This window comes from Notolabrus celidotus, chromosome 4, assembly GCF_009762535.1.
Source record: "Notolabrus celidotus isolate fNotCel1 chromosome 4, fNotCel1.pri, whole genome shotgun sequence".
Classification (NCBI taxonomy): Eukaryota; Metazoa; Chordata; class Actinopteri; order Labriformes; family Labridae; genus Notolabrus; species Notolabrus celidotus.
Genome location: NC_048275.1, coordinates 11618253 through 11632176, shown reverse-complemented (window position 1 = coordinate 11632176; position 13924 = coordinate 11618253). Strand labels below are relative to the sequence as shown.

Below are 13924 nucleotides of genomic sequence, written 5' to 3'. Positions count from 1 at the left end.
ATTTTTTTTCTTCCAACAGTAGGATGACAACTGTGCTACAAACACAGTTGCTCCAACACACAGCACATAAATGAAAATTATGTGTGTTTGTGTGTGTCAGTCACTCTTGTTATCAATTACAGGCGCAGATAGGTCTCCGTCTTTCATGTGGTAAAGCAGCAGGGCACACAAATGATCCCTCTGCTGATTGGCCGAGGCTTTAATCTCCTAACAGGAAGTTCCTGAGGGCTTCAGTCATTAGTCGCTCTAAATCTGTGTTTCATTTAGGAAAAGCCACCAAAAGCACAATGCATGCACACAGCCAAGCTCCTTCTCTAAATTGATTTAGCTCAAAGTAACAAAGCATTCACAAACATGCTCCTCCAGTCAATGTGTGCACCAACATGTGATCACAACCAAAGAAACATCTCACAACTTCTCACTTACTGGTCTTTATTCTTGCGCTTGTTTTGCTCTTTGGTTTTACATGAGAACACTTTAAGGGGTATTTTTGTTCAGCATACACATTGTAGCACCAATCATCCATCCAAACAACCTTTATGAGAAGACAGCATTCTGACACAAGGCACTGATAAAACTTTTTTTGCAACGTTTAAGCCTGACGGAACAAAACAGAACAATAAGTCCAACCCGCTTTGGTAGCTGTTCAGTGAAAACATGTAAATACATAAAAATATATACTTTAAAAAGTTATTAAAATAACCCCTATTAAAAAGAACACAGCTGTAGTGATCCTGTGAGAAGTTTTAGATGGTTACCAACACAAAGTTATAAAGTTAAGTAGCATTGTACAATAAACTTTATATGTGATATACTCTAAGCACACTATAACAGTTTCAAACAGAAACATCATACTGTTCTCATGAGGGATATTACATCAAATTATGATAAAAAATGGACACAGCTAGACAAAAAAAGTCCCATCATACATGCATTCATTACTTTTTCCTCCAGACTCCTGTTCTTGATAGTTGTTTGCACCAAGATTATTTTTTTTTTGTAGTTTGATAGTCAACACTAGAAATGTACCAGTTCCTCTTTACACTGATTCCAAGGCTGATAAATACTGGAGTAAAAACACTGATTCAAAACACTTTACTAGCTTTGACTGACATCACACTCACTGCTGGCACAGTTTTACTGCTGTTTGTTATCGCAACGTGATAATTTGCTGTAAACCACATGATTTTGGGGTTGCTTGTACACTACAGTATCAAATTGGTACCCTGCCTGGCATCCTTGCAGATACCCGTTGCTGCATTGGAGGCCAATACTGGAACTAATATCTGAACTACTCTAAGGTTTAAAAAAACACACACAAAAAAAAAGATGTAGCGTTGTACCGTAAAATGTTACGGTACAATCCACCTGTCATTGTTATAATAAGCCCACCAAGGAACATAAGGGAATCTCTTTAAATAAGGGAAATGACATGACATTAACAGAAACATCATGTTGGTGTTAAGTTGACTAAGAGATTAAATGTCACTCACTCACAAGTCTGCAACAGCATTACTAGTTGGTCAAATTAATTACGTTTTTTCTTACTCTAGGTCTGAAATGTCATGTATCTAAATTGTAATGCAGCCACTTGCCACTAGCCAGGGATGTAGCTCTGGGTAATGGTAACTGCCTTAATGCTATAATGCTCTACAACCCAGATGTAAATGATCTCAGGTGACAGATAGTGCAACGCAGTTTGGCATAATTTTGATCTAAAATTGAGATACAGTTGTATGTACTGCTGTGTCTAGTTAAGCTGGCATTAAATAACAGGCATATAAACTTTAACCTGCAAGGTGGACCGAAGGCTGGTGGTGCTAATGTTAGCTAATATTAGCCATATTTGGCTACACCTGCAGACTCTGTGATCCTGCGTTCATTAAAGTCTGCACAGTGTTTTCTGACCTTTAGACTGGTCAGTCAGAATTTAGATTTTGATGTCAACGACTGGGAAATAGTCGCTTTGGAATGTCTCTAGTAGTGACATAAAAACACATTTCACTTGTCTCTTCATAAATTGGTTCAGTGTATGTCCTCATCTGCCAGAACTCAACACTAGAAATGTTTGAAGTTGTTTGATTCTGGCACCTTGGGAATAAAAATAATGCATCTTATTGATGGAAAACACTACTGATGTTTTTTGAGCTTTGACTAACTTTACACTGTGTTCTATCATTCCACTGTCATCATTTGTCATCAAAAATGATTCTGTAAAGTCTTTTGATATTTTAATCTAATAGCAACTCATGATGTATTTACTGGCTGCATGTTGGGCTTTGTCAGAGGTCAGTACTGAAACGACTTCACCATTAGCAACCATATTCTACGTATACTGTAAACTTTACATATAGTAGACTTTCAGGGTATCATAATAGGTCCACATAGGAGTATAATAATACTTCTTAGACATGTCATTCATGGCTTTGTTTGAATAGTACCAATACTTTGCCCTAACAACACATCTTTGTAGTTAGACTCACTCTGGGCAGTAAAAGGATCTGCTCTGGTTCACTGACTGTAAGGCCACAGAGTGATAGTAGAAGGTTTTGCATCACCATCAGTAAAGTTGTAGAAAATAGAGATAAACCTGCTGAGTTTAAATACAGTGAACTTAACTATTCCTCATCTTGCTGTGGATGACCCCCCTCCCCATCCCCCTCCCTTCCCCTGTTGTCATCCGTCCCATTAGATTACCGTCTGTTCTCCTCGACACTTCCTGCACGCTCCATAAATAACAGACAGGAGGTAAACCAGGCAGCAGAGGCAGGCGAACACGGCGGCCGTCAGGTAGACCTTGTACAGACACACGTGCTTGTACTGCTCCAGGTTGCAGAACGAGTAGCGTTCCGTCTTGTAGATCATGACCCCGATGGCCGACAGGTAGAGCACGGAGGCGGCCACGTCGTGCGCCAGGTTTGTGCACAACCAGCGCTCCCCTCCGAGCAGCGGGACCAGATCCTGCTTATCCAGGAGGGTGAGGAAGAAGAGGGCGAGGGTGAGGAGCCAGAAGAGGACCGCGACGAACAGGACGAAGTGGATGGATCCTTCGTACTTGTTTGCGGCTATGGTGACCCAAAGTCCGGCTCCGAACACAATCTGCAGGATCCGGGTGATTCCCAGAAAACTTTTGAGGAACTTCACGATGTTCTTCCTCACCTGCGGAGTCTGCGGAGCTTGGGGTGGCATCTCTCTCCTCCTCCGGTCACTCTCGGTCCCTTTTTCCCCCAAACAGGGCGGGTGCTTTGTGCCAGCTGCAAACAGCTGGGGAAAACAGGAACAAAGCGTGGAAATAACGGCACAGGAAGTCCAGGTTTAGTGGTGAAACGATGAAGCCAAAAGTAGACAGGTTTAGGTTTATAAAAGGAACTCTCTGTTCTTTCCACAGCCCCGGGGTTTTGAAATGAAAAAGCTTCTTGTATGTTTCGTCTTTTCCGTTTCCTCTGGTGAATGTAGTGTCTGTTTTGGGGGCTGGGTGATGGAGAGGGGGCGGCCCGTAACACAGAGCCTCTTCCTCCTCCTCCTCTGGACTGATTCATCCATGGCCATTCATCCAATCTCCTGATGTGTTTCCCTACGCACGAGTTTCCTCTGAGGATTGTAACATTTATTCTCCTGTATTTTCAGACAGAAGTGGACTAGCAGGTTTTCCTGTAGGTCACAAACTGAGGATAGGTCTGTCCTGGGAAAGAGATTTCCTTTGTTGTTATTGCTTCTGTGCAATAACACCAAAAATGTCCAGTCTCTGGTGCACTGTGTGTAACTATTTTTTTTGTAAGTTAAAATTATTTATTTGTAATTTAGCTGATTTTTTTTATTTATCTGTGCACTGCATGCACCTCGTGTTGCCTGTTTGTTGATTCATTGCTGTGGGATTAATAATAAAAGTGTATCATATCTTGTAATATAACTATTGTATCTCAAAAACACTTAACATATTTACATACAACACATTCTAACAACTGTTGTATCATCAAGTTTGCAGAAATGTGCACCTTCTCTACCTTTTGTAAAAGTAATGCACAATTTTCAAACTCTTTGGATGGTGTGACATCCCATAAATTCTCCATGAATCCAAGGTCTTATTAAAGCTCCTGTGAGGAATACTGGGTTGAAGCAATAATCAATTTCCAATGTGTAACTCACTATGATTCAGGGTGCCCATCAGCGTGCTGTCCAAGGATGTTCCAGACAAACTATTTTCCTGGTCATTTGTAAGGAAATTTAAATTCAATGACTAGTCCAAAAGTAAGAAAACACTCAGAAAACAGTCAAACTTGAGCACAAATAATTAATACAGCTACATATAGCGGAGTCTGCAGGTATATGATGCCAAAGGGGTTTGTAGAGTGTGGCTAACGTTAACAGATCTAGCACCACCAGCCCTTGGTACTCCACATGCATGTGCTGGTTACACATTACTTTAATTAACCAGACATAGGGAGTCAGACTATAGGGCGAAAAAGGGTACGAAGTAAACAGGGCCCTCATATAAGAGAGGCTCACAAAAAATAAAGTAGTGAATGTCTGTCAATACAGGGGCAGACGGAGAGTGCTTTTATACAGGGTCCATATATTAGTGCATCGCCCCTGACCAGACGCAATGTATACATACGTACAACTGTATGTCCACTTTCTACATCAAAACACCACCAAATGGCTTCATTTTACAACATGCCATGTGCCGTCTGTGCTTGTGTGGCATCAGAAGTGCATTTTGCAATGATTATTGCAGATGCCAGGAGCAATGCCTCTACCAGTGGCAGGTATACTGACATCGTATTAATAACTTTGTATACTGTGCCATAGCTTAAACAACATATGACCGGCTTTCCAGGTCATTTTTGCTCATGGTATGGTTTGCATTTGTGGGTAATGAGGAGATGTATGATTTCAGATTATATCATTATTGTTTAAAACCTCCAAACATGAGCTTTAAGGTACTCAATTGTTATCCTTGTAGTTATGGGTCCAAGATGAAAATCAAAATCTTGAAGTCACTGAACTCTTTGAAGTTTTTTCTTTCACAAACAGTTATTCTCTTCATCACCACCTTAGGCATACAAGGGGAACATGTGAAACTGCTAAAATTTATTCCCTGAAACCTGGCTCTTTTCATTTTTATATTTCAGTGCGATCAAAATTGCCACCTTTTTCTCTTTTTATTTTTCTAAATTAATTTATTTGACTTTGAATGTCTCATTTCATTTTGTATTTTCCCTGGCCTATAGATTCTGAGTCTATTTCAAGAAAGCTTCATTGCCAAGTGACCTCACACACAAGGAATTTGACAGGATGAATGGAACACTGGTACTTAACAACAAGACAGTAAGGACAATAAATATATAAACCTAAACACAAATCCAAAAATTCTAAATAAAAATAAAAATACTATCTGTACAAAGAAAGGTAATGAAGTACTTTTAAAGACATGAAATAAGTTAACTTAGCCAAAGCCAGAGTGCACATTTAGTAGATGAATATAATAATGAAATATTTTATGGGATAATTTACAATATTGCACATGGTCATGGTATTGCACCGGAAATGAAAGTATTGCACATGTATGTGATCAGTCACAGAAGTCTTTAGTTGTTTACTTTTTGATTGTTCATGAAGGAAACGGCCTTTTGCCTATTTGCCCTTTAATACATACAACATAATACATGTTGTCAGTAGAAGAAATTCACAGGCTACAATACCATCTTTGTCTTCCTAGGATTAATATTATTCATATTCCAGAGGGAATGAAACGTAGACTTCACTCAGGAGCTCTCTCTGCGTCATCATGTTTGCGTGTTTCGGCGCAAGATGCTCACAAGTTACTTCCCTCTCACATTATTGACAGACGCCTCTCGTGCCAGCCAGGCTCTTTGACGTCAGTAATGGATTTCAACGCGCACAACCCTACGTGGCCAGGGGGCGGAGCCAACTACCACCCTCTCGGGTCCACCCTAAACACACAATTGGCTGATGCAAAGCCTTACCAGCCCTGAGAGGAGGACGCAGAGGATCTGTGGTGTGCACTCATTGGTGCTCCGACGACACTGCTTTGTGACTGAGGCTCAAGGGCAGAAATGAACTGCAGGTGATAATACTGGATAAACAGTTTTCCAGAGTAGATCCAGCCATTGTAGCAGCTTTCATTAAAACCTAGAGATTTCAAGGGAGATGCAGCAGGAGTGACAGAACCCTGATTATCTCCGTAAATTGTGAGGTAAGCACGTCTTTTTTGTCTTTGCATTTGTCTTATGACTGTCACGAGATTCTTGTTCACTGCCTCTCACCCACAACCAGTGATAGATCATGCACTAGTACACTGAGTGCTCATCGTGTTGTGTGCTGCTAAACTGAAGGACTATGAGTTTGTCAGAGATCATTTACACTGGAGATACATTATGTGAGAAAAGCGTTGGTATGCAGCAGTGAGCTGTTATACAAACAACACACTGTAAACAAACCGGTGGGAGGGCGATCATTGAGAAAGCAAGTGACGTTTGGTCAATGTTAACCTATTTTCTATGCAACTAAATAGGTCTGTGATTGTGTAAGTGTTCCTTTGTGCAGCCGGACCCCATATTGACAGTATTACGAAAAACTCACAGTCCTGCCCTCAAATAACCCACTCTGCAGAGTTAATGCACTCAATAATGTACATTACTGATCATGGAGTGTAAGCATGGTTTCCCCCAGTGCACTGTAAGCTTTAGTGAACCCTCACCCACCCTGAGATTAAGAGATTAAAATGAAGAGATAAGATGGTTTTAAGGTATCTCAAGTAAGGTAGAAATAATAATAAAAAAAGTGCTCAGAACTCCAAAGCTGTAAGATCATTAGTGTTTCAGATTTTACCTGTATGTTGTAAAACATTTAGCAGTGTGTACTTTGATTCAATTTCTGTGGTTGTTGCTGAAACACTGTTTAAAGACAGTCTATTCTCAGACATTTTTAAGACTCTAATATAGCTGCTAATTTGGTCAACACATTTAGTTCCATAAGTCAATATCAAGTAATTATTTAAGATAAGATAAGATAAGATAAGAAAAGATAGTCCTTTATTAGTCCCACAACAGGGACATTTAAAGTGTTGCAGCAGTAAAGTAGAGCATAGCAATTATTAAAAAGTTATTAGCAATTCAAATGAAATAAGTCAAAATAAGTATATTTTATGATGTATAAACACAACTAGATAAGTAAATTTACAAATATTTACAAAACCAGTGACGCAGTGAAAAATGTGCACAGACTTGTAGCCTAGTATAAAACAATGAACAAAACAGAACTGAGAAGATGGGTAGAAAAAGCTTATTGCACAAAAACTCCTCTTTTAGCCATTATTAATATAGATTTATGTACTGAGACCCCAAGTCTGAGCAACAACCACAGTCTCAGTCAAATTATAGAGGAAGTCCTGCTATTGTATGTGGGATGTATTGTAGTATTTCTGCTGCTCCTTTCTTTTCCTGTAAAGAACAGCATCTCAAAAAGGGTGACAGTTTCTAAAGAACTGTTACAAAAGCTAAGTGTCTTATGAGGAAAGTAAGAGATTTGGAAGATAGTTTTAAAATGTAATCCTGATTGGAAAAACACTAGGTTTGATTGTAACTCCTCTCCAGCCATGAGATGATTTGCTGTCTAAAGCTCAAAAGAAACCCAGTAAGCAGACCTTATAATATTATATTGCAGGCTGGATGGTTGTTTGAGTTGAAAGGCTGGTCGACATACACAGTTCCCCATCCAGGTCATTCAGTTAATACCTGTTACTGTCATCTGTTACTGTCCCACTTAAAATAGTATGTTAGTAAAGGCAGATGAAGTTGCCATCTGTACTTTAATGGGCTTTAGAGCAAAGACTCGTCACCCGCTTTCCTAGGGAAGGATTAAAGATTCAGGGCTGAGGAGATGAAGCTGAGCAGAAATGTCTTGTCAAAAGCTGTTTGACAGGTGACGCAGTTTGCGCTTGTTTACATTTTGTAAACCTTTTGTAAACAAACCCAGGAGTGTTCTGTTTTGTTGAAGATTATACTCGAGTAATTTCTGACCAAGTAATGTTTGGATATGACACATTCTGAGTGCTGATAAACAATACAACAGGACTTTTAACTCTATGTATCTCTGCCTCAGCCAGATGTTCTGTATACTGTTTCCAAAATTACAGTTGATGGTCTTTGTTTAGATTGTTATACTGATATGTGCTTATTTCAAAGCAGCAGGTCTGCTGAAACTTGTAGACAAAGTGCTGCTTGGCTACAGCTCATGTTCTGAAATAGTTCTGATTAATATGTTGTTGCTTGTAAATTTTACATGGAGCCTGTACAAATTTTATATGAAAACAATATCACTCTCCAGGCTGAGCATGACTGTGGTTATCTTTGGTACACGAGAACAGTCGCTTCAGGCATTAATTTGATTGGACGAGATGCCCTCCACGATTGCTGATATAAAGTACAACATCCCTATGACTTCTAGCTAGGTGCATCACTCTCCTGCAGGTCTTCTTTCAATGCACAAAATGAATATAACTACAGATGGTTTTTATTTTGACGTATTAAGATTGTAAACCTAATTGCACGTGCTACTAAAGCAACTCTTCACAGACTTTGTTTACTGGTTTTAAACACACAGATTAATGGAAACAGTACAAAGTAACTGCTGGACTTAAGTATGAATCTGCTCCTTATCAATGTTTACTCTTATATACTGCTGTTAGAAATGTTCCATTAAATTAATGTCATGGTTGAGCTGTTGTATTAAATACAAGCACACTTTAATTGTCTTTGTCACTCACATGCAGCCTTGTGCCAATGACTGAGACATGGCCACACAGATATTTAGTACAACAGCACTCTGTTTGGTGTGATATTGCCAAATTCATATTGTGGAAAGCTTTCTCTGTTTTGATTGAGTTCACTAAGACTCTTAAATCATGGAGGCAAACAAAGAAATATCCAACAGACCGTTATTTCACTACGTTTCTTATTTCATAGTTTTTCAAACAAAGAAATTAAATTCGGACCACCTGACCAAATCTAAAAGTTAGGAAAGGAATCAGGAAATAGTCCAAATTAAACACAATTAACTTGAAATGATTAAACACAGGATAACAGTGTCTGCAGTTAACGCAAGGCAAGGCATGTTTATTTAGGCAAGTTTATTTATAAAGCACCATTCACACAAAGAGCAATTCAAAGTGCTTTACAGAGTTAAAAACAAAACAAAAAGCAGAACTGTAACAATCAACAAAAACATAAAAGCAAACACTTTTAAACACATTTAAATTTTATATGCAGCCGGTTATGTTTGATCTACTCTCTCTCTCTTTCTGTAGTTATGTAATTTAACATACATAGTATATAGTGTTGGGTCTTATTATTTATTTAAATTAGGAGGGATTATTCTAAATGGTCAGCCCCCTTCGCTGCTCTGAAGTCCGTAACTTGCAGAGTCTTATTGTCCCACCGGACACAGAATCACAACTAATCTTGTCTTAACCGAAATGAACCTTTAATCATTTGATTCATCTCAGAACTTCTTCCCAAGGATTAAGACTCACACATTGAATCTTTTCTGTGTCGAGACGCAGCCCGAAGCTGGCTCAGACCTCTTGACAACCCCTGCAGGGTGCCCGTTAAATGATGTCTAATTGGTTGTGTGGCTAGCTTTAACAGAGCTAGCACCTCCAACATTTAGTCCTTTTTGCAGGTAGAAGCACTTCTAGGGACAGGTGTTGCAAAAAGCATTCTCTACAAACACTATGATACGTGTATGGGATGGCTGTTCTCAGTTTGTCTATGTATGTATTCTGTACATGTCTCTAACAAATAAACCATAAATGAATAAATGTCCACGTGCTGGTTACACATTGCCCAGTCGTGTGGTTTAACCAGACACAGCCTTGACACAACTATACCTCCATTTTCTAGATTGTGATACTGCCAAACTGTGCCACACTATGAGATGCCATCTGGGATCTGCGCCTCATTACATCAGATAGGAGAGCATTATTGCATAATGGCAGTAGCCATTAACTGGAGCTATAGCCCAGACCGGGGGCTATAGACACATAAGACATCCCTGGCCTACATTAATACCAATATTGATAATTTGTCAAACCGACTAGTAATTCTGGTGCTGACTGGCGAAGGGTGATGACACTTGATCATTCAGTCGACTAAAGATGCCCATCCCTAATGAAGATACAGTAGTTGTACACAAGGCAATGCAGCAGCAAGAGTGCAGAAAACTGTGTGTAACTGAATCTGATATTTAGAACTAAAGCACTTCCTTTGGTGTGACTCTGTTTCAGCAACCACATTTCTTCCACTTTTATAACATCATAATGTGTGTAATCTCTTCCTGCCTTCTCCACAGTGTAGGGCCAGTGTATGCCACCTTCTCCTGTGTTTCTCCTGATGGACACTGGACCTGCCTCCCCTGCTCCTGCCTCCCTGGTAGCGGGCCCGTCCACACTGTGGCGGCTGGCTGAGAGGAGGAGCAGAAAAGCTGGCTCGGGTAATATTTTCAGCAGTGTGAATCTGTGGCAGCTCCAGAGACTGTTCAGAGCAGCGGGGGACCAGGATGCTGAGCAGAGGGCCCAGTTGGTTTGGGGCCATGGGGACGAGTCAGAACTGGCTCAGGCTTTGATAGGACTGAGAGCCCGGAGCCACAGGAGGGGGCTGAGGACTAACGGGAGAGAAGTACTGGGCTCACACTGGCTACGAGCCTTCAATCACCTCAAGTAGGGAAAACCGCCACGCTGATATTATTTTATATACATTCACAACAATAAACAATCGCTTCTTATCACGTGGTGTCCATGTTTTGAATAAAAATATTCATGTTCAGGATTGGAGAAAGCTCGCCAAGCAGCCAGGGGAAGGATACCGCAGAGGAGAGCGATTCTGAGGCAGACAGCAGTCCAGAGCCTCACCGATACACCTCTGTAGGGACAACAGGAAGAGGCACAGGGGCCAGAGGGGGACTGACTGAGACTCAGGGCCCAGCAGGGACGTCTGAGAGACCGGTTAGAAATGGCTCAGGAATGAGGAAAGGAGGGGACAGCAACCCAGAGCGATACCTTCATAGAATACTCCACTGACCTCCTACATCTCGATTGAGATGCAGAACAGATTAAGTCTGAGAGTCTGCACAACCTCAATGATTCTCCTGAAAAAATGTGTTCAGAAACTAGAGATACGCTGAATTAACTTCACAGTTCAACCAACATCTTCAGAATTACAAATGATACTGGATTTCTAGTTGAAAGAACACAACGTACTAGCCTCTTCTGACTCCATGAAGGCTCGCCTCTTCACGGCATTAATCAGATGAAGTATGCTGGGAGACAGATCTCCGTCTGTATAATATCAAAGGCTGCACAAACCTCTGACTGGCTCCTGGTAGATCACAGCATTACACTGTCTTGCGTAAGCGTTAACCTTCTTGGACTTTTCCACTTTTCACGTTGCTTCAACCTGGAAATGAGATAGACTTATTTTGTATTTGAATCGTTTGATTAACTAACGAGCAGTCTGAGGAGCAGGTGTCTGCTGGCTGCACTGATTAACCATCAATTGGTTGCACCTGGCAAGAAGTTCCCCAGCAAAACTCTCATGGCTTTACATTTCTTATTATAAAACATGTTCATACCATGTTAAATCCCCACTCTCACTTTAAATTAGAGATGTTTTGTGTTGGTCTGTTACAATCAAATTAAAACCCACTCCAATCTTCAGCTGTAACTTGATGACATACAGAAGCCTTAAAGGGGAATACTTATGCAAGGCACTGCTTTTCATGGTTGCCTCTCAACAACTGCCTTATGTCTTTTTTCTTAATTCACTCAACCACTCACACTTGACTTACAAACTGTTAATAATAAACATTGTTGTGGCTTTCAGCTGTTACATCCACTTTAAGTACCACAGAAAGCCGTACATGATGTATGTGAGACGATACACTTCATTTGTGTGTGTGTTAGCCTTATTTATATTCACAATAAACTAAGTGTTAAACTTCTCCACCCACTGCATGTTCCTCAAACACATTAAAGTAGAAGTGCAATAGGTCCAGTGTTAGGCGTTATGAGACGTACTGTTATTGATTCCAAACATACACACAGCCACAGCACGTTACGAGGTGTTGGCTCGATGATTCAGATGATTCAACACTTCTGCCAGGAGCCAAAGCGAGTCACTGGTTTGTTGTTATTCAAACCAAAGAATCCCACGATCAGCCCTGCCTAGAAACCAAATATAATACGTTATTGCTGCGAGGTCGAACTCAGACATGCACCTCAGATTGCAGGGATAGAAAATCGAAATGTTTTCATTAAAATATTTGAGGTGACAGTGAGAAAACCCACTGTGCCTATGAAAGACTGTCACTAATGCTGTCATATTGCTGGAAACTTTATGAACTTTTTCACAGTACTGTTTGATGTATACTTCTTAGATGTCTTGATAATAAAGAAGTGAGTCTTTGTATTTTGTTTGTCTTGTTTTTGGTGACCATTATGAAATTATAAAACATTCATCTCCAAATCACACCTGCTACTGGGTCACAGGGAGAGTGGATTGTACCCAAAAAATATGAAGGTCTAGTATTGACCTTAATAAAACAACAACATAACAATCCACACTTATCTGACTTGCCAATACAGTAGTTATAATTATAATTATAATAACAATAAGGATTATTTATGGATAGCCTAAAGTGATGTACATAGGAAATACATACACTTAAAAAACTGAAATGGTAATAATTGAGTGGCAAGATGATCCCTAGAGCCACAGATGAAAGCAAGTTGTCTGCTGCAAATGACTGGAATCACCTGCAACAATCCCTAAAGCTGACCCTTCTCATTCCACTCGCCACTTTCCAAAAACTTAATACACCCCGTAACTCAACATCACTGCACTTGCTTTTAAATTGCTTTTAAGTTGTTCACTGCTGTCATATTTTTGTATTGTATTGTTCTGTCTCTAGGTCTCTCTGTATGTCCTCTCTGTTTTTTGTTTTGTCTTTTATATATTTTCATGCCACCTGTGTTGCCTTCTCGCCCAGGTCATTATTGCAAATGAGAATTGAGGTTAAATAAAATAAAGGTTAAATAAAATCTACCCATTTGTAATACATAAAACATCTCAAATAAATATTCAGATATTCTAAATAATACTAATGGTAACAAGATTCATCCCATATCTCTCTTAAACAAAATGAATAAATAATGCTAACTTGCTACTTAATGCACAGGTTTTCAAACTTTAATTATATGATATGTAAAAGCACCATCCAGCTTAAATTACCATCATTTTCACTGTTGCCATGCATAGTGTATTTACAGTTCACACAGCTTTGCACGCAGGACCTACAGCTTTCAGCAACAATCCACCAGCGAGCAGCTGCACTGGACCAGCTGGATGTTAAGTGCTTTGCTCAGAGCCACATAATTAGTATTTTTTGATAAATAGAGGACCATTATACACTTTGTATCCCTGTGCATGCTGTTTTGATGAGTTTAATTACTGAGCTTATGGCAGACTGAGAGCCCTAAGCATATACAGTATACACTAAATATGTTGCTTCTTTTACACATAATCACTTTTAACACTTTGAGACTAAAATCTGCCCGCCAGTGGTCATTTTCCAGTAACGATGCTGTCATGTGAGTCAGTTTGCAGCCACTAGATGGCACAAGAGGTTCAGTTTTGGGAGAGGGAGGCACAGCACAGAGTCAGGACATTCTTACTTGGCATGCATGGTGCAAGCTTAGCCTCAGAAAACTTTTAAAATTCAGAGTGTGTTAGTGTAGGCTTAAAGGGCACACTCATTTGAACAGACAAATAGTTATTCTTGTTGATTCTAGCCTGTCATGTTTAACTTGTCATTTCATCCGAGTACACCAAATACACCTTGTGATGGC

At 39.9% G+C, this 13924-nt stretch overlaps 2 protein-coding genes across 2 annotated transcripts; one reads left to right on the top strand and one right to left on the bottom strand.

Moving 5' to 3' along the window:
* Positions 1-415: 415 nt before the first annotated feature.
* On the bottom strand, positions 416-3668 carry marveld1 (MARVEL domain containing 1). Its single transcript, XM_034681272.1, has one exon. The coding sequence runs from the start codon at positions 3187-3189 to the stop codon at positions 2689-2691; it is 501 nt and encodes a 166-aa protein (XP_034537163.1). The 5' UTR covers positions 3190-3668; the 3' UTR covers positions 416-2688.
* A 2308-nt stretch (positions 3669-5976) lies between these two features.
* On the top strand, positions 5977-12485 carry LOC117811173 (arginine vasopressin-induced protein 1-like). Its single transcript, XM_034681271.1, has 3 exons — positions 5977-6217; positions 10372-10738; positions 10846-12485. The coding sequence occupies exons 2-3, from the start codon at positions 10386-10388 to the stop codon at positions 11096-11098; spliced, it is 606 nt and encodes a 201-aa protein (XP_034537162.1). The 5' UTR covers positions 5977-6217; positions 10372-10385; the 3' UTR covers positions 11099-12485.
* The last annotated feature ends 1439 nt before the right edge of the window (positions 12486-13924 follow it).

Coding starts and splice junctions, on each gene's coding strand:
- LOC117811173 (XM_034681271.1), top strand. CDS start 10,386: ATGCCACCTTCTCCTGTGTTTCTCCTGATGGACACTGGACCTGCCTCC. Junction 10,739..10,845: donor CGAGCCTTCAATCACCTCAA/GTAGGGAAAACC, acceptor ATTCATGTTCAG/GATTGGAGAAAGCTCGCCAA.
- marveld1 (XM_034681272.1), bottom strand. CDS start 3,189: ATGCCACCCCAAGCTCCGCAGACTCCGCAGGTGAGGAAGAACATCGTG.